The sequence below is a fragment of the Rhineura floridana genome, chromosome 1 (assembly GCF_030035675.1).
Source record: "Rhineura floridana isolate rRhiFlo1 chromosome 1, rRhiFlo1.hap2, whole genome shotgun sequence".
NCBI classification, from domain to species: Eukaryota; Metazoa; Chordata; class Lepidosauria; order Squamata; family Rhineuridae; genus Rhineura; species Rhineura floridana.
In genome coordinates this window covers 120,346,149-120,372,634 of record NC_084480.1, presented here as the reverse complement: position 1 = coordinate 120,372,634, position 26,486 = coordinate 120,346,149, and the positions used below count along the sequence as shown (strand labels likewise).

Below are 26,486 nucleotides of genomic sequence, written 5' to 3'. Positions count from 1 at the left end.
CAGTTCAGAAATGTGCACCTCTGGTACCATCCCCTGCAGGCCAGGGCCTCCAGAAATCTCACAAGACACCATTTCTGTGGTGCTCTGTGTGTGCGTGCTCCTAAGGTCCATCATTCTCTGCCCCCACAATACAAAGGCCCTGTTTATTGAAGAAAGTGAACCTTCATTACACTGTCATATTCCTTTCTAGTGACACTCCATCTAGTCATACTAGCTGACAACTTTGGGTCAGGTATTGGGCAAAGCATACCGAAACCCACCCAGTTCACTTTTAATGTCTGGGGGTGATTTTAACAATGTAAAGTTGAGCTCATAAAGAAAGTAGGATAGCACTCATCGCTATCAGTTCATGAAATTAAAGCTCTTTCATCCACATCATCATAAAGATGGATCATAAAGAACCTTCTGCAGCTCCAAGTGTTACAGAAAAGCTTGTTTCAACTTGTTGGCCATGTATTTTTAGCAAGCAAAATCATCACAGGTTCCGAGGATGAGCTAGTATTGCCTAGTAAGGCTGCTTGAAGGCAGACAATACAATACAGCAACATCTTTATCTACAGAAGGCCGTTTATAATATTGCAACAAAGATATGGATTAAAGATTCTCCATGGCGTGGGTTGATAGCAATGATATTGTTCTCCTTAGTCCATGAGTGTTTGTAGAAATACATTCTTAAAATACGATACAGAGACCACTAAGCACTTAACATGTAGCATGCTAACACATCACATGCAGCAGGGGTCCAATGCCTTTTTATTTATTTAAGTAAGTTGTAGTGGGAAGAGAAGGGGGATTTAGAGTAGAGAAGTGCCAGGAGAGGTAGAGTTCACTCTTTCTGTTCCAAATTACCCCCAACTTTCACTCCTTTCATGTGATTAAAAAGGCATGATTGCCCAACAAGGCCCTCTGAAGACATTTTGCTGCCTGAGGTGCAACAACAAATGGTGGCCCCACCAAATCAAGGTGCACTAGCCTTTTTTCTTTTTGGCACCTGAGGCAGAAAATACCACAAATGCTTCACCCTGGGAGTAGTAGTAGTAGTAGCAGTAGCAGTAGTAGTAGTAAATTAAAAAGTAACCTTCAATACACTACCTTTCATGACATCCAAAATCAGCTGCCTGAGGTGGCCGCTACCTTTCATAATGCCCCAAATCAGCTGCCGGAGGTGGCTGCCTCACTGTGGCTAGTCATGGTATAGAATGGGGCCCTTTTACCAAGGTGATGCATCCCCACTATTTCCTGTGACATTGCAGGAACCACACAATTTCCATCACAGCTTGCTGCCTGTATGAAGAGAGAGCACACCCAAGTCCTCTGTGATGTGAAGACTGTGTGAGGCTGTAAAATATCTCACGCTGTACAGGAATGGCTAGGCGAGAAGCAATATAGAAATGAGGAATGTTTCCACCAATCCCAACTGGATGGCTAGCCTGCCCGTATGCTGAAATTGGTCTGGATTAGGGGCTGCACATAGAAAGGATTTCACTGATGGGGGGATCTTATGTATCAGGACTGTGGAACCTTTTTAGGTCTGAGGTTTGCATGCCAGAAGCTGAGTGGACCAGAGGCAAAGAAAGATGGGGTAATGGATATTATTCTTTATTTGCTACAGTCAGTTTCATTCATTTCATTCACAGCTCCATCCTCTATCCAGGCAAGCAAAAGGCATGTCCTCAGCTCAAGGGACATTCCAGTCAGGCAAAAGCAACCAAGGAGGGCACGGAGAAGGACAAGTGAAGGGTGTGGCATTGGGAGATTCCTGAGGGCCAGATAGAGAAGCCTGGAGGCCACATTCAGCCTCAAGGCCTGAGGCTCCCTACACCTGATATATATACAATATATAACATCCCCTCTGGGATGCACACCTTAATGTGGTGAGGGGGTTTGAGAGTTTTGAAGAAGCTAAGAGCAATGCCGTCAGGAGTCTAGAACAAGAGGCTAGACTCCTAGCAGAGGCACCCAAGGCGGAATGGTCAAAGCTGAAACACCAGACTAAGATGCATCCAAACTCAGAGGAAGGCAATGGTAAACCACCTCTGAATATCTCTTACCACGAAAACCCTATGAACAGAGTATCCAAAATGCAACACGTGATAGTGCTGGAAGATGAGACCCCCAGGTCAGAAGGCACTCACCGAGCTACTGGGGAAGAACAAAGGACAAGTACGAGTAGGGCTGTGACTAATGACACAACTGGGTCAAAGCCGAAAGGAAGCCCAGAGACTGATGCGCACAGATGCGAAAGGAGAGTCCGGGGTTGTACGATGCACATAATAGGAACATGGAATGTGAGAAGCATGAACCAGGGAAAGTTAGAAATTGTCAAGCAAGAAATGGAATGCATCAACATTACAATACTTTGTGTGAGCAAACTAAAACGGACAGGAATGGAACATTTTCAATCAGGCAACTACAAAATATTTTATGCAGGAAATGAGAAATCAAGAAGAAATGGGGTTGCTTTAATAGTGAGAAGTGATGTAGCAAGAACAATTAGGAACTACAACGCAAGGTCTGAGCGAGTTATATTTATTTATTTATTTATTTATTTTAATAATTTATACCCCGCCCTAGTTCATAGAATTCAGAGCGCCTTGAATATCAATGAGATTAAATGGGAAACCTATTAACATAACCATCATCCAAGTCTATGCTCCAACGGCAAATGCAGAAGAGGAATTGGAGAGATTTTACACAGAAGAACGGGAAGAAATTGATCACACACCAAAACAAGATGTGCTGATAATCATGGGAGATTGGAATGCAAAAGTAGGGAACAGAGAAGAATTAGGAATTGTGGGGGAATGGGGCCTAGGAGACAGAAATGAAGCAGAAGAAAGGCTTATTGAATTCTGTGAAGCCAATAATTTGTTTCTTGCAAACACATACATTTTTTGAGCAACTGAAAAGACGACTGTACACATGGACATCACCAAATGGTCAATATAGGAATCAAATTGATTATATAATCGGTAGCAGAAGATGGAGAAGTTCCATACTTTCTGTGAAAACAAGACCAGGAGCAGACTGCGGTACAGATCATGAACTGGTCGTATCAAAAATCAGAGTAAAGGTAAAGATGACCAACAAAGCAATCGTCATGCCAAAATACAATTTAAATAACATCCCAGAAGACTATAAAGATCAAATAAGGAACAAGTTTGAGGCTTTAGACTTAGTTGACAGATAACCAGAAGAACTATGGAATGAAGTCAGGGAAGAATGCAAAAAGACAATACCTCTATTGAAAAAGAGAGAAAGACCTCAATGGATGACTGAAGAAATTCTTAAAATGGTAAAAGAGAAAAGGAAAGCAAAAGCAAAAGGAGACAGAAACACAGTCAGAACCCTAAATGCAACAATACAGAGACTAGTACGTAGGGACAAAGAGAACTATTGCAATAGTTACTGTATAGAAATAGAAGAGGACAACAAAAAGTGTAGAACAAGAGCCCTGTTCCAAAAGATTAGAGAAATGAAAGGGAAATTTAAACCAAGAGTAGGGATGTTGAATAATCAACAGGAAAACACACTGACTGACCGAAATGAAATAAAAGGAAGATGGAAGTAATACACTGAAGAACTCTATAAAAGAGATGCAAGGATGACAAATTCATTCATGGAGGAACTGTATGATGAAGAACCAGAAATGTTAGAATGGAAGGTGAAAGTTGCTCGTAAAATACTTGGAAGAAGGAAATCACCAGGAACTGATGGCATACCAATAGAGTTGCTACAAGCTACTGAGACTGAATCTGTCCAAATTTTGACAAAAATCTGTCAAGAAATATGGAAAACTAAACAATGGCCCACAAACTGGAAGCGTTCCATATACATCGCAATTCCAAAGAAAGGGGATACGAGGGAATGCAGTAATTATCGAACTATTGCCTTAATATCCCATGCAAGTAAAGTAATGCTCAAGATTGTACAACAAAGGCTCTTACTATATATGGAGCGAGAAATGCCAGATGTCCAAGCTGGATTTAGAAAGGGAAGAGGCACCAGAGATCATATTGCAAACATACATTGGATAATGGAACGGACCAAAGAATTTCAGAAGATACCATACTACTAGCAGAAACCAGGAATGATTTGAAAAGAATGCTGATGAAAGTTAAAGAGGAAATCACAAAAGCAGGACTACAGCTGAACGTCAAAAAGACTAAAGTGATGACAACAGAAGATTTATGTAACTTTAAAGTTGACAGCGAGGACATTGAACTTGTCAATGATTATCAATACCTTGGCACAGTCATTAATCAAAATGGAGACAATAGTCAAGAAATCAGAAGAACTATAGGACTGGGGAGGGCAGCTATGAGAGAACTAGAAAAGATCCACAATAGAAAGATGTATCACTGAACACTAAAGTCAGGATCATTCAGACCATGGTATTTCCAATCTCTATGTATGGATGTGAAAGTTGGACAGTGAAAAAAAGCAGATAAGAGAAAAATCAACTCATTTGAAATGTGGTGTTGGAGAAGAGCTTTGCGGATACCATGGACTGCGAAAAAGACAAATAATTGGGTGTTAGAACAAATTAAACCAGAACTATCACTAGAAGCTACAGTGATGAAACTGAGGTTATTATCCTTTGGACACATAATGAGAAGACATGATTCATTAGAAAAGATAATAATGCTGGGAAAAACAGAAGGGAGTAGAAAAAGAGGAAGGCCAAACAAGAGATAGATTGATTCCATAAAGGAAGCCACAGACCTGAACTTACAAGAACTGAACAGGGAGGTTCATGACAGATGCTCTTGGAGGTCACTGATTCATAGGGTCGCTATAAGTCATAGTCGACTTGGAGGCAGATAACAACAACAACAACAATAACAATAACACACAAAGAATATGGATAAACAAGACTGACATAACTGTGGCTTGGCTCTTGGGGATGGGGGTGGTGTTCCTGTCTCATGATAGCAAACAACATGCCAGCCAGAGAGGTGTAGCAGATAAAGTCCTTGACATGGACTAGGGAGGGTTTGGTTCAGATCCTGCTTTGCCATGAAGCTCTCTGGGCTGGCCTTGGGTCAGTTGCTGTCTCTCAGCCTAGCCTACCCCACAGAATTGTTTGTGAGGTTAGAGCAGGTAAGTCATAATTACATCATCTATAACCGTCAGGAGTAAGAGTTAGGATAGCAGTGTAATACATCTTTACCAAGAACATTTCCTTCACATCAAAACAGATTGCAAAGGTCATGATTGTGTGATCTTAAAGGTAAGTCTCCCCGAGGAGGTACGCCTGGCGCCGACACTATTATCTTTTCGGCGCCAGGTTAAAACCTTTCTCTTCTCTGAGGCATTTTAATCTAAGTTATTTATGTAAATGTTGTAATTGGTATTTTAGATGATGTACTTTTATATTTGTTATATTGATCTTGTAATTTTATTATTGTATATGTTTCTATGTTTGCCGCCCAGAGAGCTGTTTGCTAGTCGGGCGGGATATAAGCTGAATAAAATAAATAAATAAATAAAATAATAATAAAGTGATACCATTAAACTGCTCATGACGATTGTGCTGTCAAATGTATGCAAAATGGCAGACCGTTTTTTAAAAAGGAAAAATAACCTGGACGGGGTTACACTCCCCCTAAAGGACCGGGTTCGTAGTCTGGGAGTCTTTTTAGACTCTTCCCTCTCACTTGAGGCTCAAGTAGCCTCGGTGGTTAGGAATGCGTTTTACCAACTTCGGTTGGTAGCCCAGCTACGTCCCTATTTGAGTAAAGAGGACCTTACATCAGTGGTACATGCTCTGGTAACCTCACGTTTGGATTACTGTAATGCGCTTTACGTAGGGCTACCTTTGAAGACAGTTCGGAAGCTACAACTAGTGCAACATGCGGCGGCCAGATTGCTGACAAGGACCAAGCGGTCCGAGCATATAACACCTGTTCTGGCCAGCTTGCACTGGTTGCCAATATGTTTCCGGGCTAGATTCAAAGTGTTGGTATTAACCTATAAAGCCTTATACGGTGCGGGACCACGATACCTTGCGGAACGCCTCTTCCGATATGAACCGGCCCGTGCACTACGTTCTGCTACGAAGGCCCTCCTCCGGGTTCCAACTCACAGGGAGGCCCGGAGGGTGATGACAAGATCTAGGGCCTTCTCAGTGGTGGCCCCCGAACTATGGAACAGTCTCCCTGAGGAAGTACGCCTGGCGCCGACTCTGCTCTCCTTCCGGCGCCAGGTCAAAACCTTCCTATTCTCTGAAGCATTTTAAGTTATACTGATTTAATTTTAAAAATGTTTACTGTGTTGGATTGTTGCTTGTATTTTAGTATTGTTTTGTTATTTATTGTATTTTTATGTTCACCGCCCAGAGAGCTATTGCTAGTCGGGCGGTATATAAATTTAATAAATAATAATAATAATAATAATAATAAAATATAGAGATATCTAGGTGCAATCCAGCTGTATCAAATTTTCCCCAGAGCCTCTGATGATGATGTGCTGAGCACATTGGAATGCACCTTCTTCCCTTTACCAAAAAGAAGAGACCCTTCCACATCACACAGCAAAAGATCTAGCCAGTTCCTCATCATTAAGCCCTCCTGGGGGGGGGGTTAGTAAGATATGTGTAAGCTACTCCTACATAAACGCATGAGAAGTTTGCTGGAGGGGACAGACTGTGCCCATATTTTCTCTTCAGTCATTTCAAGGTCTGCTTGTTACAGTAGCGAAGAGAAAAGGAGCCCCAACACTTGAATGCTTTTTAAAGTGTTGATTTCTTTTAAAATTACAAACAGATCAGGCCACTTTGAACAAAGTGTGCAGACCAAGAGCTATGTTGCAATGCCAACCATTTACTGTATTTTAAAAGCAAATGCACCGGGCTTAAATATTTCCCTCTGCTTAATTCAGGGGAGGAAGTTTGTTTAGGTCAGTGAGAAGAATGTTTAAGCTGGTTTGGAGTGGGCTCCGGGGATTCATGGCGAGTGCTTTATGATTTGCATGCTATTTAACGACCTTTTAATGATCTGCATGAACTTGGAAGTGCACTTGCATGCAGATGATGTCATGCATGAGGCTGCTTCAACAATGTAAGTCACAAGAAGTACAAAAAGGGGCGGCTTTTTGATCTTGTAGATGCTGGTGCTGTGGGCAGTTGGTAAGAAAGCCCTATCGTAAACAGAACATATTTACAAACCTTCAATTGCAATAGAGTCTCTATTTTGATTTGATTTACGGCTGATTTCCTAGCAGCAGTATCTTTATGTATTTGACTCCAACTCTCTGTATGTTGGAACCAGAGTTGCTGCCATCCGTACTGGCCCTGCTATTGTGACTGTAACAAGGCCACAGCTCAGTGCTAGGGCATCTGCGCTGCAGGCAGAAGGTCCCAGGTTCAATCCTTGGCATCTCCAGGGAGAGGTGGGAGAGAACCCTGTCTGAAATCCTGGAGAGCCGCTGCCCGTCAGTGTAGACAATGCTGAACTAGATAGACCAATGGTCTGACTCAGAATAAGGCAGCTGCCTAACTGCAAGCTGGCTTCCAGATATCGTGAAGCTTTTTTTAACCATTTAATGCCATGCCAGGTAAAGCTTCCCCTGCAAAAAAAAAAAAGACAGCTATGTGTCAAAAGTTAATATTAAAAGCACAGAAGCAGGGGAGAAAAACATTGTAACACTAGTGGGAACCCCCCAAGTCCCAACAAAGATTGATAGTTCATCCTAAATGAATAAGGGCACAATCTGGCCAATATTCAGGGCCCATCCATACAACTGTATAATCTGGAATGTTATTGCTTTGGTGTCCTAATTAATTCACCGTCATCCATACGACTTTGCAAGCTAGTACGCATTTTTGCGTTCACAAATCCACATTAGAAATACCACCAAAAAAAGATATGCTTTCCTAAACTGATAATCAATTGCATTAACATCCGTGTGCTTGGATGCAATGTGTGGACTTCCATGCAATAGGCGGTCCATGGGTGTTCCTCTTTCATATGCCAAGCTCCTTGTCTCCTTTGCACCCAATAGCACATCCGCAAACCTGCGCATGTGTGGGAATAAAAAAAAAGATATATGTTTCTGTGCTCTTCTAAAAAAGCATGCGAAAAGCAAACGACCGTTATGGACCAATCACTAAAAAGGGGTGAACATAGGGCAGTGGCCAATGCTAAAGCAATTTAGGGGGGGAAAGCCCACACGTATGGATGTTTGATAATTGGGTTTTCACAATAAACTGACTAGAAACAGGCATGTATGGATTTTGAGGCCACTAACCAAATATGGAAAATGCAGATTTCGCAGTTAGGTATGGATGGGCCCTAAGTGTTTTTAAGACCTGCTGTTTTCAGTGATTTGCGTTTCTAGGTCACTGGTTCCAAACTTTCCCCCCCACAGACCTCTTGAAAATTGTTGAGCGTCTTGGTGGATCACTTAATGATTTTTCTGCCTGCTGTAGCAATTTTAATCCTTTAGAATTCAAACTGTAATAGAGTAAAACAAGGGTTCTCAAACTGTGGCCCACTGACCATGAGCATCATTCAGGTGGTCTGTGGCATGTCAGCATTACATATTCATATTGATTTTTGATTGTATATTTATTACTTTTTATTTTTTATATTTTATTGTATTAAAATTTGAATTCTGAAGAATGAATATTGAAATACAATAAAATACAAAATAAGAAATAAAAGAAGCAATAAAAATACAATTACAAAACATACAGCATCTAGCACAGCACCTTAACATTGCAACAGACAGAACAGTCATAAAGTGGTCCACCAAGACCCTCAACAATTTTCAAGTCTGTGGCAGTAAAAGTTTTGGGAACTTTTGGTTAAAAGTTTAGGGAAATACAATAAAAGATATGAAAGAAGCAATAAGAATACAATTAAAAATCAGTGTGAATATTTAATGTGATGGATGTGCAGTCTCCCATCTTCAACCACAAATCCAAAGGCACACCACGGACCACCTGAATGAAGCTCAAGGACCACTGGTGGTCCCAAACCACAGTCTGAGAAGTGCTTTAGGTCATGTGTTTATGAAACATTTGAACATTTCATAGACCTGTGTGCAGTGTTTTCCTGAATGGTGATTCATGAGTGTCTTATGTAGACTGTACCAAAAGAGCAGTGGAAACTAGAGTTTATTGGGGTGAATGAGACACTGCGCCATCAACTTCAATCTGCCCTCAGCCAGCCCTAACCTGCCTGCCTTCCTACTTACAACTAATCCAGAGGATGCAGCTGCTGGTCAGCGTCTTCCTACTTAGTCTCAATGTTGCCCTTGTAGAACTCAGCAAAGAGGAGGATGGGGACAAAACTATAATTAGTTGGCTTTCCCAGTGTACACCAGCCACCACTGCAAAGGGCATAGTAGAGCAGCGAGTTTCTACAAAACTGTTTGTCATATTGTGACTGTAGAGGTCACACTATTGCAGATCAGCCCTCCTTCTGCTTCACCACTTTTGGCTGCTGAATGTGGTTTGGCCACTATAGCACCTGCCCAGTACATCTGAGATTGATTCAGCCTACATGCCAGTTTGTATGAATTCCTCTAAGAGTTTCATGTCCAGTTCCAGGAGTTGAAAGTTGACTCGAAATACAATTTTCCATTGGCAACTCCTGTAACTAATGAGTTTTGGACCTAAAGATTCAGAATCCAAAGTTTCAGGATGGGACTTCCAAGATCTCTCTCTCTCTCTCTCTCTCTCTCTCTCTGTGTGTGTGTGTGTGTGTGTGTGTGTGTGTGTGTGTGAGAGAGAGAGAGAGAGAGAGAGAGAGAGAGAGAGAGAGGGAGGGAGGGAGGGAGGGAGGGAGGGAGGTAGAATTTGTGAATCAAGATAAACACTGGAGCAGGATGGATGAATCTGTCAAGACTAGTTTATCTCAGTTTCTAATTTTCCCAATCTTAAATTAAAAAAAATGTAAATGGACTGCCTTCAAGTCGATTCTGACTTATGGCAACCAATGAATAGAGTTTTCATAGTACGTGGTATTCAGAGGTGGTTTTACCATTGCCTTCCTCTGAGGCTGAGAGGCAGTGACTGGCACAAGGTCACCCAGTGAGCTTCATGGCTGTGTGGGGATTTGAACCCTGGTCTTCCAGGTTGCAGTCCAACACTTTAACCACTGCATCAGTCACCACATTTCCTCATCCGTTTGCTTAAAAAAAATCCTCATGAAAAGTTACCAGCATTTTCATGCATTTTTCCTAATATACACTTTTCCCCAAGCATTTTTCCTAATGCAATGCATTTGTGTATGTTACTTTCACTAATATATTGATTTTTATGACCCTTTCCCCTTAAAAACTCATTTTTGTACACAGTTTTCATTAGAAAACTGCATTGCACAATGTGGAGGTGTGAATTTTAAAGTATACCTACATTTCACTTTGTGTACTGTTTTAGAAACTGTGAATGAGGTAGGTTCACATTAAAATGCAAACCAAACTAAATTTCTACCTCATCCTTACTCAGGAGGCCAGGACCAAATTCTTCTCTTATCCAGGAATGCTCCAGATTATTTCTATGATATCATCTGGAGACATTCCAGAATTATAAAGAGAAAAAAGGGCTTGGATTTCTGCAGAGGGAGGAAGGTCAACAGCATGGGCCACTGAATTTTAATACAGGAAAGGCAGACTTATCTCTGGACTTGTCAATATTTCCTGAGTTTTGAAGGGATGTATTTTATTTGCAGTTTTGCCTAAAGTTCCCACATTTATAACAGCAACAGTATTGCCTTTCTTCACAGTTTATACATTAATTTCAAAAGTGAAAGGCACTAGGGTTTATAAACTTGGCAGGAAACCACATGTTTGTTACTAGGAAGACATACTGTCCCTCCTGCTCCCAGCCACATGTTTTAGGGCCAGGTCTGGTAAATCTGTAGCACCAGAAAGGATCTCTGTACATGTTCCAATGAATTCTTTTCTTCATTACGGTATCACATATCTCAGCTCTGAGCTCAGAGAATCCTAGTCTTGTTGGTATGTCAGCTAATTCCAACCCTTCCTTCCTTCTACAGGCGCCATCATTGCCCTCATCTCCCGACGAGGCCCTTTGACATGAATGAGAAGCCATGTCTCCTTTCCGAATATACAGATAAATACCCCCTTTATTCCAATGCTCAACCCAGGGAATCCTGCAAACCCATAACAGAGTACAAGAAGCAGCCGGTACCCATGGAAGGCATTTCAACTACCAGGTAATAAAATAGCAAGTGAGGAATATCAAGACATACACAAAGCTAGGAAAACATGTGTTGCAGTCAGCTGTGGGGTAAAGTCCTCCTTTTGAGGGACTTGGGGAGGATGACATGGAGAAATGATGCGGGATGTGTTATCCTGCTGAATGGGGATAGCAGGGAGAGTGGGAAATACATGTTGCTGTTTCTTAGTTACACCTATAGCTCTCAACAACTCATTCGTTCTACCCCTGGCTGTGTTTGGATGATCATATCTTGGTTTAGAAAGATGAGATACGAATGATCAATCAAATGTTTATTATGCTCAACTGACCATTAAAGAAGCAGAAAATATGAAAAATACACAATAAGAGGCTTGGATGAAAAAAGGCGACAAGTTAGGAAATAATAATCATAGCAGGTCTCAAAGATATTACAACATCCAGATAAATTGCCACCTGTTTGGTAATAGATGTATTAGACCCCTCCAGGAAGATACTCAAAAGGTTTTGAAGGATCGATCAGGAAACTACTTCATAAAAGATAAATTCTCCTTATTCTCTGAAAAGTCCAGGAAATCTTCAATTAACTATATTTTCCCATTAAGTCAAAAATGGGAAACTATGGTTAACAACTTTAGAACAACGCAGGCTATGAATCCATGGTGACTGATTTCATATGATCCTCAAATGCGGCGACTGAGTGTATTTGTTATATAAACAAATGAGCCTATGTACTTGTACAAATGCCTTCCTTTAAAAAGCAGTCTGTTTATGTGGATTTCACTAGCCTTAATAGCATTGACATGGCCATTATGAAATATCACTCTGTCAAACGCTTTGATTCTTTTACAATTCAATATCGTCAGCAGGATTTTAAGCTGTCTGCTTGAGAACGTAGACATATTCACTGGAAGCTTGTGGGGGAAGTTTTAACAGTTCACTATATCAATTCACTAATAAGCAAAAAACCTTGCAGTTTAAGAATGTACCTATAGCCCACAGATATTTCTATCAAACTTTAAAAAGCAGGGATATTGGGCAGCTATAATGAATGCACCAGGGGAGCAGGAGACCTGACCTCCTCTTTGAGATATTGTACTGCCCTACAAATTTGTAAAAATGCAAACACAATGTAGGTTGGTCTTTCACAGTCTAATCCACTTCCTGTGTAGCTTGGAAGAATTTGGTAACATGTGCCTCTGAGCATATGGTGAGTGGGGGCAACACCTGCCATCTCCAAAGATGGGGAATTACATTTTTGTATGTTTGTTGGTGTTCTTCTTACTTTGCTTCTTTTCTGTGTTACTACTGTTTCTACAGAGAATCTAACCTAGAAAATTATATTTCTCTCATTATTCATCCTAGAAATCTGTGTCAAATTAATTTTTATTAATTTCAAAGCCTTTTTATTGGTCAATGTCATATGATGGTGAAGACAGCCTTTTGTGTTTCAAACCGGAGGTTATACACTATTTCTATTTTGGGTGCATTAATAGTTGAATCTGAAACTGCAGTTTGATGTAAAATCAGACTAATTACAATATATTGCTACTTAAGCAATGTCTCTAGCTGTTGGCAAAAACAAACTTGGCCTGCCCAAGATGCATGTTTTCAGCCTGATATGCTTAAACCACTCCACGTAAGGAAAGGTGAGCATGGTCAATTAAAAACATTGAGCACTCCTAGAATTTTGCTAGACTATATTTCACCCCCCCACTGTTTTATCTTGTGCAAACTAAAACACTCATGTCCATTGGAAACTATTCTGCTGAATAGGAGTCTCCTCTCAGCCCCTTCACAAACAACACTTCCCAGGATTCTTTGGGGGAAGCCATGACTGTCTAAAGTGAAATAAAGGTCTGGTGTGGGTGTGGCCTCTTTATTAGGCAAGCCAAGCAGCTGTGAGTCTGGCTTCTAGAACACTGATAGTTGGTTCTTACTGAGCATGCCCGACATTATCATTTGGTTCAATGCTAAATTTCTTAAATTAATTAAAAATCAGTCAGGCATTTTTTTAACGTTTAAACTGTAGAAGATGAAGGTCAGAGTATGGGGCAAGGTCAGTAATAGGATTACAGGTACTCTGTGAACAAGGCTGATTTTTAATTAATTTCAACAAATTATGAGAACTCTGACAGAAAAAAGTCCAAAAGGGATTTTCTCTCTCTCTCTTTCTTTTTAGACTTTGAACTCTCTATTCTCTCTGACTGTTTTGTGTGTCGCCATGAAAATTTAGAGGGTTGTTAAGCAAGGGTTTCTGAGTTCAGGACTATAGGTTTTATAAGGTTTTGTTTTGAAATGAGCTTATGGGAAGCATCAGAATGGCATGGGGGGTATTTTCAATTTAACATTGTGGAATGCGAAACATCCACGCTGGATATAGTATACAGCCACTCTCATGGCTGTATAATAATAGCAACAATAATATGCTTCTAAGCATGAGGTTTTTATTTGATAATCGATCTTCAGCTGGCAAGCTGGGACCCACTACAGAGTCAGAGTCTGATCTAAGGAGGGCTGCAACTGCAGCATTACCACCATACAAATTTTTGGTTCAGATGTTAAGAAGTGGGCCCACAAATATAAGTTTGAGCTACATTTGGGTTCCAGATGTGAAAAGACTACTAATCTAGATCACCCCAATCCTCAGCAAGCTTTCTGGGGCATTAAATGCCACTAATAAAAGACACATGATAAACACTGTCTTTACTCAGTACTAGATATCAACACCAGTGAGACACACTGACTTTCTTGTTTACAGGAGAGATTATGTTCCTCATGAAGTGTCACCAATAAAACAAAGACCTGCTGATCAATATGTCAAGAGTGATGCAAATATGGACCTGTTGTCCACATATAGAAAAGACTACAACCCTTATCCCATTACTCGAGTGCCTCCTTGTGTGCCCCAGGAACAAAAATATTCCTCTGATGAGAAGATGACTGCAGTACCAACATACAAAGGTAAGTGTCAAAGGAGCTATTTTATAAGATGGCCTGCTTCTTTGTAACATCTTTCTATAACAGAGATGGGGAATCTGTAGCCCTTCAGATGTTGTTGGACTCCCATTACCCACGGCCTCTGACCATTAATTCCTCATCACTGTTCTACAAGAACAAAAAAAGTAGGTACTCTTGTTTTGCTGGCTTTCTTATGTGTTCTTTGCATCCTCCTTTTGTGATAAAAATCATAAATGAACAGCTGTCAGATAGGGTAAATTAGAAGAACAGGGCATGCTTATGGCCAAGGGCAGCATTGCATCCATCATTTTCCTTGGGAGACCTGTAGGCCAACTCGTTTTTGGGTGGGGAATAGATAGGTCTCATAAAGTACTGGAGGTACCGGAGGACAAGGGGCTGCAACAGTGGGATCTGTCCAAGTCACCTTACTAAGTCACCATAGAATTTTCCACAGAATGAAGTGGCTTTCTTTTGCACTTCAGCATCTTCACTGTAAATGGCCATTGTGTGGTATTTTAGCTACCAACTCAGTAGGGATCAGGTGACACAAGGAGCCAACACTGTAAAGCTGCTAACTCTGGCTTGGCTCCTTTGTCTGAGGAAATTGTTGCCTGGGAAAGGGCTTTTTAGTGATTGTTAACATTTAAGTAGGTAAATATAGATATAGGTAAATAATTTACCTCACTATAGGTACATAAAAACCCCAAAACCTGGTATGAATATAGTGTTCATGAATACATGAATACTGCTCAGTAGAACTGAAAAAGACAGATAATCAAATCTTAAACATGTAGGCAAATCAGGAAGTTAATGGGCTCCATGCCACTTATTTCAACTGAGTCACATGTTACATGTTACATGTTACATGTTACATGTTACATGTGTACATAACCAACACATGTGTTAAGGAGGGAGCAGGATCATGTCCACTGGCTCCTTCAGTATTCCCCTGTGAGTGTTTGGCATAACTTGTGAATGAGCTACATGTGTATAAACTTTTTGCATATCTGCTGAGTTGGTGCAATCAGGGATCCTATGCAGACATACAGACTGTGCATACAGGGCCTGTGTACATACAGTCTGCATGCCCTTAGTAATTCACAAAGTATGACAAATGTGACAAGAAGGGGTGGTGGAACCCACAATCACAATCCATGTTGATTGTACACACATATAACATCTGTACAATCTTACCTAGTCCTTCACTGTGTAGATTAATTCCCTCACTGGTGTTAGTTTCCCATGTTGATGTCCTTAAATTATCTGCACATGAACCATATAAAAATCATAGATAAAGATTTGGAGTGTATAGAGTTGCCTTTGCTGGGGTTTCAAGAGCTGTAAAAATGCATTTGGTTGCAGTTTGCAACTTTTTATCACAATACTATGCAATGGAAATCCCTATCTAATAATTGGTCCCACAGTCTTGGTCCATATTGTGTTGATTCATTCTTTAAAGCGCACCTTTAATCAGTGAGGACTGTAATAAAGTTGCACTCTTTAGTATCCAAGCAATCATATTTCCTTAAACAGAGTCAGACCTCCTCTGAAATGCACTGATGGAGTTCACTTACATAGAAGCAGCCTTCCCATTCACTTCAACTGTGGGGCAGCTACACACATGCAATCCTTGATTTGCCATCCTGGGTTTCTTGGGGAGGAAGGGTGGGATATAAATTCTTCTTCTTCTTCTTCTTCTTCTTCTTCTTCTTCTACTACTACTACTACTACTACTACTACTGCTGCTGCTGCTGCTGCTACTACTCTACTACTACTACTACTACTCTACTACTACTAGTACTACTAGTACTAGTAGTAGTAGTAGTAGAAGTAGTAGTAAGAAGCTACTCCCTGCAATGGAGAGTGATGCATACAGCTAGGTGTTGTACACAATAAGATGTTGTGCACACCTGGTACCACACAAGTAATAGCTGCATCCAGTAGTCCCAGCTAGGAATGAATGTTTATCTCCATCTTCTATTTGCTGGTGTACAGCAATATGTATACAATAAAACATAGAACACCACTGAAATGATTGGCTAATCAAAAAAGTTTTAAACAGCTGCATCAGCCTGCTGGCATAAATAGATCTTCAAAAGATGCCTGACAGCCAAAAGCAAAGATGTCCGCCAAATCTCTGCTGACAGAGTGTCCCACAGCATGGGACCAGCAACACTAAATAGCCAATTTCTAGCTGTTACTGGGGGACAACTAACAGCATTCCTTTGGATTATTTCAGTGATCATGTTTGAATATAAGGGTTCAGATAATCCATAAAGTTATACACAGGTTTATATCAGTAGTGGTTGGTGTGTGTGTGTGTGTGTGTGTGTGGGCTGTGCTGCTCATCTGACCTCCCTCAGGCTATTGCTAATGCACACTGGGATGGAGAGGGAGAGGGGAGAGATGGCAGCAAACATACCAGGAGGAGCACCGGATTGGCTCTGCTGGCACATTTGCTCTATGCCAACCTCCTTGCCACTTCACCCCTCCTTCCATTCTGGTATGCAGCAGTGACTCAGCCAGAGGGAGGCCAGGTAAACAGGTCAGCTCCATTTTACCAGTTCTTCCTCCGCCCTGCAGTCCCTGTCCACCCCTAAGTGGACTCCAGAGGATTGGGAGACCCTTTGGAACAGTGTCAGAGTTGGTGTGGTGGGGGCTGCAGGCTACGATTGTAAAAAATGGCCTCACTCCTCATTCTGCGGATGGATGCCTCCGCTGGACCAAAGAGGCTTCCATCAGCTTGAGGGACCCTACTGGGTATAACCCACCATTTCCCATTCCAGTGGTACAGAGATCAGACCCTCCAGCATAGATCCACCTTGGCCTGTTACCCTGCAAAGTCAAGTGGAACAATCACTTTCATTCATTATACAGAGATGGAATATCATTCTGGTGGTTCTGGATCAGAGCTAGAAATGATTGTTTTGGTTAAAAAAAACCCATCAGTTTTTGCATTTATCTGGAAAAGCCCAAGTCCAGATCCTTGGGCTGCTGCCAGATCTAAGCTCCAAAGTTGCCTGGAGGCTCTTTGAGTGTTTAAAACCCAGCAGGACATTGTGGCTGAAAAGGATACTATCAGATATCACAATGAATGTCTCACAGTTTTGCAGCATCATTCAGTGCATTGTTCCAATCTTCTCATTATCTCCCAGATACACTCCTATCTATCCATAAGTAGGTAATCTAATTTCAGAGTCATTTTGTTTGGCTATGCTGAGGTGCGCCTGAGCTATTTCACATGTGGTTTATATCCTTGGTTCCCTCCCATATTCCTTAATTTTTTCAAGATGGTGATACATGGGAAGCCATTAATATCTACCGGAAAAGAATGAAAGTTTCAATAAAATTGCAGAGCTTGGAAAAGTTACTTTTTTGAACTACAGCTCCCATCAGCCTAATCCAGTGGCCTTGTTGCCTAGGGCTGATGGGAGCTGTAGTTCAAAAAAGTAACTTTTCCAAGCTCTGTAAAATTGTAACACATTTTGATGGAGGATAGTAGCATGGTTGCTCCAACAAAATAAAATATATTTATAATACTTAGGAGAGCTCCAAATGTGTGGAGTTTATTTAAACACACACACAAAAAACCTTGAAATGGAAGACATGTGGAAATGTTTGTCATCTTTCAAATATTGTACAAAACTGCTATATCTGTGAACTCCCTAGGCCAGATTATCACAAGTAATGGCAAACTCTGAAAGCACTTCAATATATCTTTGATGGCCTTGCTAAAGCACATTTGAAAGGTAAGGACTTATGAACCTGCTCTATGCTTGCATAGAGACAGTGTTAAGAAGCAACCATAAATAATGAGGTATGTTCTCCCTTATTCATCGTTCCATTTCCCATGATTCTTTTTAATACATGTGTCTGGTTTCCTCCCAAAGTAATCCTAATCCTTTATTATGTGCAGTAGCTATTAAACTTTGACTCTTAGCTGAGATCCCTTGCAACCATCTTAGTGCTCAGGATATAACTTTGTAAGGAAGCAGGTTTACATCCCAGTGTTGATACAGATGCTGTATCTCACATGGTTGCTTGAGCAATTTAGCACTGACTCAGATGTATTCATGAGAATTGGTACTGCAGAAAGAAAGAGGTAAAAGGTTGCATAGGACTTCGCATCTGAATTCCTCATTTGGGCTGTGCCAGAACAGACAACAAGATGTACTATTTCACACAACACACAATTTACTTTATGGGTTTCACCACCATTAGATGTAATGGTCATTAGCTGAGATGGTTTGGTTATAGCAGAGGTCACCAACATAGTGCCCATTGGAGCAATAGTGCCTTTGAGCTTCCCTACTCACTACCTCTTTGATCATGAGGTGGTGAGTGTGGTTAAATTTTTCCTCTTAAAAAAAGTCCACAGAACTGAAGGAGGAAGTTAGAAGAGTGACACTCTTTCTCACTTCCTCTTTCATCTCTATATGCTTTCCAAGGCTGAGCTTAATTCTACTGAATTTATTCTACTTTTGCTAAGATTCCCTCTAAAAGCAAAGTGTGTACATGTACATGTTTTCTCTTTTTGACTCTCGGAGGGGGGGCTGATAAAAGGAGGAGAGAGAGAAGTGGTGCCTATGGCACTCACTCAAAAAACCCAAATGTGCCCACAGGCCTAAAAAGATGGGCAATGTCTGGGTTATATGCTTATCATCAGTCACAATACCCATGAAATAAAGAGTTGGTATCACCATCATTCTTTTGAATACTGATTCAAATCTTCCCATGCATGTGCTTCTATAGCCAAAACCACACCACGCACACACAACAGAGAGATTGCAGCCCCGGGACGAGCTTTTCTCCCTCTCATGGTAATGTGCAGAACAGCTTACCTTGAGAGCAGATTCTATTATATTACATTCCCCTAATCCCACTTCACATCTTTCACTTTCTTTGGCTGCTGTCATAAGGGCAGGGAAACACTTACCAGAATTATGTTGCATGTTACAGTGTGGGAAAATCTGATCATTTTCAAAAGCAACCCTGTGTTTCTTAACAAGTATAGTTCCACCCTTGTATGCTACCCTCAATCTACTTGGGCTACATTTCTCTCTTTTAGTAAAATGGGAGGAGCACACTTCTTCCTTAAACTTTCTTTTGTGTTAGGGTTACCAACTGTACTCTTTTAAGAGTACATGTACTCTTTCTGAGATGCTGCAACAGCATACTCTTACTTTTCACTTATCGACGCCAAATGTACTCTTTTTGAAATGACAAAATGATAGTAACCCTATTTTGTGTAGTCAACTTGGGAAATGTACATTTCATTCAAAGTGGCTACTAGTCATAATGGCATTATGCTATGTCCAGGATCCAGAGGCAGCGTCCCTCTTAATACAGTCACTGGGGTACAAATGTCAGAGAGGGCTATTGCCCTCCTGTCCTGCTTGTGTGCTTTTCCACACAAAAGGATGCTGGACTAGACAGATTTTGGTTAGATCCAGGAAGGTTTTTTTTAGGTTCTCATGTTCTCAACATGATAGTGCACATCCAAAAATAGAAGGAACAGTGCTCTATGGATGCTTTATTCCAATATTCATTCTGTTATATAATTAATTATCATACAGATATAATCCATGTATTTCATCTGTTTTGCTCTGTCATTCAAACAATGAATGTTTGACAACTTTCCAATAACAAAGTAACTGTATGTATTCTACCTTCCCATGTTTGCTTAAATTCCATTATTTTATTAATTAACATGATATGTCAGAAGGGAGGCAATATGTGTCTAAACAGCATCGCATTAGTTAGCAAATGTTAGCATATGATTTAGCTTTTAAATAACCTGCTCCTTACATTTCAGCTGATTATGTGGCATGGAATCAGTCTAAAAGGGACATGATTAAGCCAGCAAACACTTTCCGTCCATCGGATGACAAATTTGACCACAGGACCACTAACCAGGATGATTACCTTTACAAGGGCCCAGTTATTACCAAGAGCTACAAACCTTTTAGATCACCTCACATCACAAAGATACCCTTGGACAGTATGACCAATTATAAGTTGAATTATGTGGTACATCCCTTACCAAAACATTATGTGCATGAACGTGAGCCATTCAAGCCCAGTGACATCCCATTTGAAGGTCTCACCACCCACAAGCAATCTTACAAAGGGCTGGCAGGACAGCCAGCAAAGTCAGTGAAGCCACCTTATGTGAGGCCAGATCTGGACAATTTTGTTGGTACTACTGAATTCAGGGAAAAGTTCTTAGCTTGGCCAACAGCCCCCCAGTTCACAAGAAAACGTGAAGTGTATACACCACCTAAGGAGAAGATGGACCTTCAGACAACGGCACAGATTCATTATGGAAATCCTCATGGGCGTCCAGCAACATCGTGTAAACCCTTGGCCCGTATCGTAGATAGCACAGATCCTTTCAACCACAGCTCCACTATGAAAGATGATTACAAGCCTTGGCAATATTCAAGACCTAAGGCCATTGTTCCTCACCAAGAGATCACGTTGCCAGCTGTGCCCATGGACACTTTGACCACTTTTCAGACTCATTATGTGCCTCATCCACTTCCTTTCACTAAGAGCTTCAGGCCCCGCTGGCCAGCAGCTAGGCCTCATGTTCCATTTACAGAAGAAACCACCTATGCCACAAGCTACACACCAAAGGAAGTTCATATATGTCCTGCCTCTTTCAAAGAGCCACCTGGTTACCTATTTGACAAAATTGATGAAGGTGGACACAGGCGGTTCCGTTCTGCTACAGTGGCCCAGTCCCGACGTGCGTCAGGTTCAAAGATTTCAGATTGTAGAGGCAGCCCTTCTGGTGACAGGTTAAGTCAAACAGGTCTCAAAGGGATTGCATTGAAAGGCTAAAGTTTTTAAACCTACTTTTAAGCAGACTGCTGAATTTATTCCTTAATGAATGCTATTGATATCATGGCCATTTCCTAGGATCAATACCTTGTGGTAGAGCTGAATAAATAACTAACATTCTAGGAAAGCTTAATTAAGCTCTCCTCCCCGGTTGCATTATTATGCTTTATTTCTAGAGCTGCCACCTGATGAAAGAAAATGTTGCATTGTAATCCTATGCATTGATAATTCCATTACCCTCAAAAGCTTGCAGTATAACCTCTTTGCTTTGTCCTTTGACACTTGAGATGTATTTTTAGGACCCACCCTATCCTTGTGATTGTAATTTGTTTTAAACTGTTTTTAATATTATGTTTTGTAACCTGCCCTTGGAATTTAGGGTGAAGAGTGGACAAATAAATATTAAATATTAAATATTAAATATTAAACAATAATAATAATAACAACAACAACAACAACAACAACAACAACAACTAATAATAATAATAATAATAATAATAATAATAATAATAATAATAATAATAATAATAATAATATGTCTACTCAGAAAGTCCCACTGGTTCAATGGGACATACTTCTGGGTAAGCAGGTTTAGGAATGCAACTTGAATTGATAAGTCATATGAGTTCAAGCTTTGCATACATATACATATGAGGAAAACATCATTCTATAGAAAAAATACTTTGTTTTTAAATTATGCATATATATATCACAGCAGGAGTCATCACTGATGATGCTTCCCCTTGTCTCTCATAGATTGGGGATGGGGAATTTCAAATGGTGCTTATAGTCTGTGGTTTTATGTATTTATAATAATACTTTAAAAAAACTATTGCCCAATTAATCAGGGCACTTTTTTAGTTAGCAAATTTTTAAAAATTGATTAAACTAACCAATTCATTGACCAACCATTGCAGCCCTAATTATTACTAGGGATGGAAAGAACTGTCAGTTCTGGGTCTCTCAGCTTCGCATTTTTCTAATCTTAAATTCAGTTCTCCACATTTTTGCAGCCATTTGTGGATTCTTTAAAAAAAATCTTTATGAAAATTCTTCAGTATTTTAGTGCCAATTTCTCCTAATAATTACATTTTTGTATGAAGCTTTGACTAATGTATATATTTTTTGCAAGCAATATATCCTAATATACATTTTTGCATGTTGTTTTCACCAATATATCATTTTGTGCACACTTTCCCCTAATATATGCCTCTTTGTAAACATGGTTTGGTTGGTGAACTGCATTGCAAAATTCAAAAATTTGAAGGATGACTGTGTTTTGGTTTTCATATTGTTTTGGAAAGTGCAAATTTCATAAATTCAGCTTTAAATGCGAACAAAATCAAATTTCTCACCCATCCCTAATTATTACTGCTGTTACTACAGTTAATCAAGGTTTCATTATCAAAAGGAGAGCTGATTGGGCTCAGCTCTATGTAGAAGTTTATCGCTGCTCTTAACTCCAGGCATGTTGTGGTTACTCATAGAAGTATAGAGCTGGAAGGGCCATGAAGTTGCTCAGCGCAGGCTGCGACTATAGCATCCCTGACAGATGGCTGACTGCCTCCATTTAAATACTTCTGGCAAAGAAGAGCTCACCGTTTCCCAAGGTCCTTTCTGTTCATCTCTGTGGGGAGATCTCTACACATGTTCCTTTCATGTTCCTTTCAAATCAATCAACAAAAGGGACTAGCCCAGACAAATTTTTACTATGTTGGTCATTTGTGAGAAATGTATGTTATACAAAAAAGTGTGCCTTCCTCAGTATCAACCATCAACGATCTGTAGGTGAGGCCTTGGTGGTGCTGGTGCTGCAACTGGGGGGTGCCCAGTTGGCACTGATTTGTGACAGGGCCTTTTTAGTGGTGGAATGCCCTCCCTCATTACTGACTCCAAGGAGAAATTTTAAATTCCTGTTTACCCAGGTAGTTGATGGCTGAAAGACACTGTTCCTGACAACCCTAAGATAACAAGTGGAGATGTTCTGTTATTAGAATGTTTCAAAATGCTTTATTATTGTTGTATGCTGCCCTGGGCTCCTTCGGGAGGAAGAATGGGATATAAATTGAATAAATAAATACATTCATACTAGGGTTGCCAGGTCAGAAGCATCCCAAACCCTGAGATTTCAGGGGTGTGCCCTAGTGATGTCATGGGGGCATATCCTAGTGATGTCATAAGGGCGGGCCCTAGTGATGCCATTAAGAATGATACATGAAGCATCACCCACAGTTGCTTGGAGCATACCACTCAAACAAAAACAATTCTCTGATTGGAAATTAAGATAGAAATCTTAGCTAAATGAGGGTGTTCCCAGGTCCAGCTGAAGTGACGGGATCATTCCTTCTCACCTGCTTAGAGAGCCTGGGTAAGGAAGATTCAATCTAGCCTACTTGCTTCTGGCAAGAAGGGTATAAGTGCCCTCAGACTAGGTCAGTCGCCAGAAGGCCATTGTAGGAAGAAAGCCTAGTGTTGTGGAGACGTTAGATGGGAGCACTCAGGAGTAAAGATGGATGCCCCTGAAGGCTGCAATTCTAAATACACTTACTAAGGAACTAAGCCCCATAGAACTCAATAGGACTTACTTCTGAGTAGCTTTGGCTAGGATTGTGCTGTTGGTAAGGCTTTACTAGGGATCGTCTGCAACATTATCCACATAAAAGCAGGGTTGGCAACTGGAATGCCCTGCCTGATTTTAAACATGGCTGCTCCAAACTTCTTTACAGGCTTCACTGCAGAGAGAAGTTTGAGAAATGAGTAAGAGTTAAGAAAAATCTCTACTCTTTCCTGCCTACTCTGTGGGCTGCTATAAACTCACTTTGACAGCCAACCCAATTCCAGTGAGTAATAATTGACAGAGAGGAAACACACATGGTTTGGTCTACCTTCACAGGTAGTAGATTGGGAACAACAGCAGCTGAAGCCACACTTCCTAGTATATGAATTCTCTTTTACCTCTATTGGGCAAGAAACAAACCATTATGCAAATAAGGTGTATCATCAGTGGGTTTAAGGGGGTTGAGCTGACACATGGAACCACTGTTGTTGCTGCTATGCATGTAAGGGAGTGAGGTTAAAGATAAATGAAATGCAAACAAAAAAAGAAAAACAAAAAACAGATGATTTCCTAAATGCAATACTATACCAACCACAACAAGATTCCTATGAGTAAGGCAGAAAACTCAGCATCACACAACCAGTCAGGGTTCCTCACCAAACCTAAAAAAATCCTGGCAGTCAGTCAGCCAAGGTCACAGAAGTCCTCATGCAGCACAACCTGACCTGGGGGCTGAAGTTAGTGCAGAATGCTGTGGCACGGTTGCTGACATGCGAGACCCTGTCAGCACATAATACCTCTGCTCTGAAATCTGCACTTGTTGCCAATTTGCTACCAGGCCAAGTCCAAGGTGTGCTTTCCATGTTACAGGTGCCAGATAGTACTTGTTCTGCTCTTGTAAGAAATCAGTCCTTTAGTGTGGCAGCACCTAAACTTTGGAACTCCCTGCCTAGTGACATTAGGAGGTGCCTTCATTGTACTCTTTTTGACACCTGCTAAAAACATTTTTGTTTAGACAAGCCTACCAGGCATGTAGAAGCTATTATATTTTTTATCTGTTTTATCTCATTTGTGGTTTTATTATTTTGAATGTTTTTAAATACCTGTTTTTAACTATTTTTGCCTATAATTTTATTGTTTTATTCTATAAACTGCTTTGACATTTTACAATAAAGCAGTATATAAATGTTGTACATGAAATACATAAATAAATTTCGGAGTCACTGTGGCCCTTGGGTCTCTTTCCACTTTTAGGAACAAAGGAATCTGCCATTCTTCTACCAATCTGCCATTTGGTACAGTAGGGCCCCACTTTACGGCATTCTGTTTTCTGGCATTCCGCTGATGCGGCAGCTTTCAATTAGGGGAAATTTCCCGTTTTATAGCAGATTTTGCACTTTTGCAGCATTTTGTGGCATTTTCGCACTACGCGACCCATTATAGTCAATGGGTTCTGCTTTATGGTGATTGCCGCTTTATGGCGGGGGCCTGGTCCCTAACCCGCCATATAAGTGGGGCCCTACTGTACCATCTAGCTCAGTGCTGATGACATGGACTAGCATTGGCTCTCCAGGATTCCAGGCAATACAGTAGGGCCCCGCTTTACGGCGTTCCATTTTCCGGCGTTCCGCTGATGTGCGGGCTTTAAATTAGGGGAAATTCCCTGTTTTAAAGCTGATTTTGTGCTTTTGCGGCATTTTGTGGCATTTTTGCGCTGCGCGACCCATTATACTCAATGGGTTCTGCTTTATGGCGATTTCCGCTTTACGGCGGGGGCCTGGTCCCTAACCCGCCGTATAAGCGGGGCCCTACTGTAATCTCTTCCAGAGACTGAATTTTGGACCTTTGCCCTACCACTGAGCTACAGCCCTTCCCCTGTTTAAAAAAGTATCTTTTAAACTTGTTCTTTTAATTCACTAATTAATGCACAGCATACTAGGGCAGATCCACACCACACATTTAAAGCATCTTCAACATATATTTGAAGCTAATGAATCCCACCACAGAACAATAGGAACTGTAGTTTGTTAAGGGTGGTGGGAACTATAACTGTGAGGGTTATAGTTCAGGATTCTTTGGGGGAACTCATGCACTTTAAATGCGAGTTGGATCTGCTTTAAATGTATTATGTAAATGTATTATGTGGATCTGCATTATTTCGTAAACTTTACCTGCATATAAATCATTTCAATTAAAATTTAAAATTGAAATAAGCTACCAAGTTTACTGAGTGACCATGGTCTAGGCACCATCTCTCAGCCTAATCTGCTTCTCAGGGTGAAAATAACAGAGAGGGACCATGACCATCCCAAGGAAGAAGGGCACACTTAAAATGTAGAGGAAATAATAATTTATTTATTTTCTTTATTTATTTGATCATTTGATTTATATCCCGCCCTTCCTCCCAGCAGGAGCCCAGGGCAACAAACAACAATAAAACATTTTTAAACATTCTAAAAACAGTTAAAACATTCTACTAACAGTTAAAATTTACACCTATAGTGTGAAATCAGACACTTATGGGGCATAGTATGAAGAAATATTTATACAAGCATGACTGTCAAAAATGTTTATTATTTACACAACCTGTAAAGATGTTTATAGTGCAATCCTATGCATGTTTACTCAGAAGCAAGTCCCAATGTATTCAATGGGGCTTACTCAGACAGAGAAGCATGCACAGGACTGTAATTCAGTGATAAGGAACTTTACTCACCCGATCTAAAATTCAGAATCATTCTACTTTAAGGTGATTTGTAACTGTTTTATACTTGTGTTATGGTTATTGGATTTTAAATGGCTTTATTTCTTGTTGTGAGCTGCCTTGCTTTCCAACCGTACCTCAGAGGGTTGCTGGAAATATTCCATACACACATACACACTGGAGCTGTAAAAATACATACCCCCCCATATAATAGATTATTGTCAAAACCAGTTGGCCATTGCAGAACATTT

At 40.6% G+C, this 26,486-nt stretch overlaps 1 protein-coding gene across 1 annotated transcript; it reads left to right on the top strand.

The window, feature by feature from the left end:
• The first annotated feature begins 11,010 nt into the window (after positions 1 to 11,010).
• SAXO1 (stabilizer of axonemal microtubules 1) lies at positions 11,011 to 20,974 on the top strand. Its single transcript, XM_061609498.1, has 3 exons — positions 11,011 to 11,186; positions 13,929 to 14,131; positions 19,944 to 20,974. Exons 1-3 carry the CDS (start codon positions 11,047 to 11,049, stop codon positions 20,972 to 20,974), a joined length of 1,374 nt encoding a protein of 457 aa, XP_061465482.1. The 5' UTR covers positions 11,011 to 11,046.
• Positions 20,975 to 26,486: the final 5,512 nt, after the last annotated feature.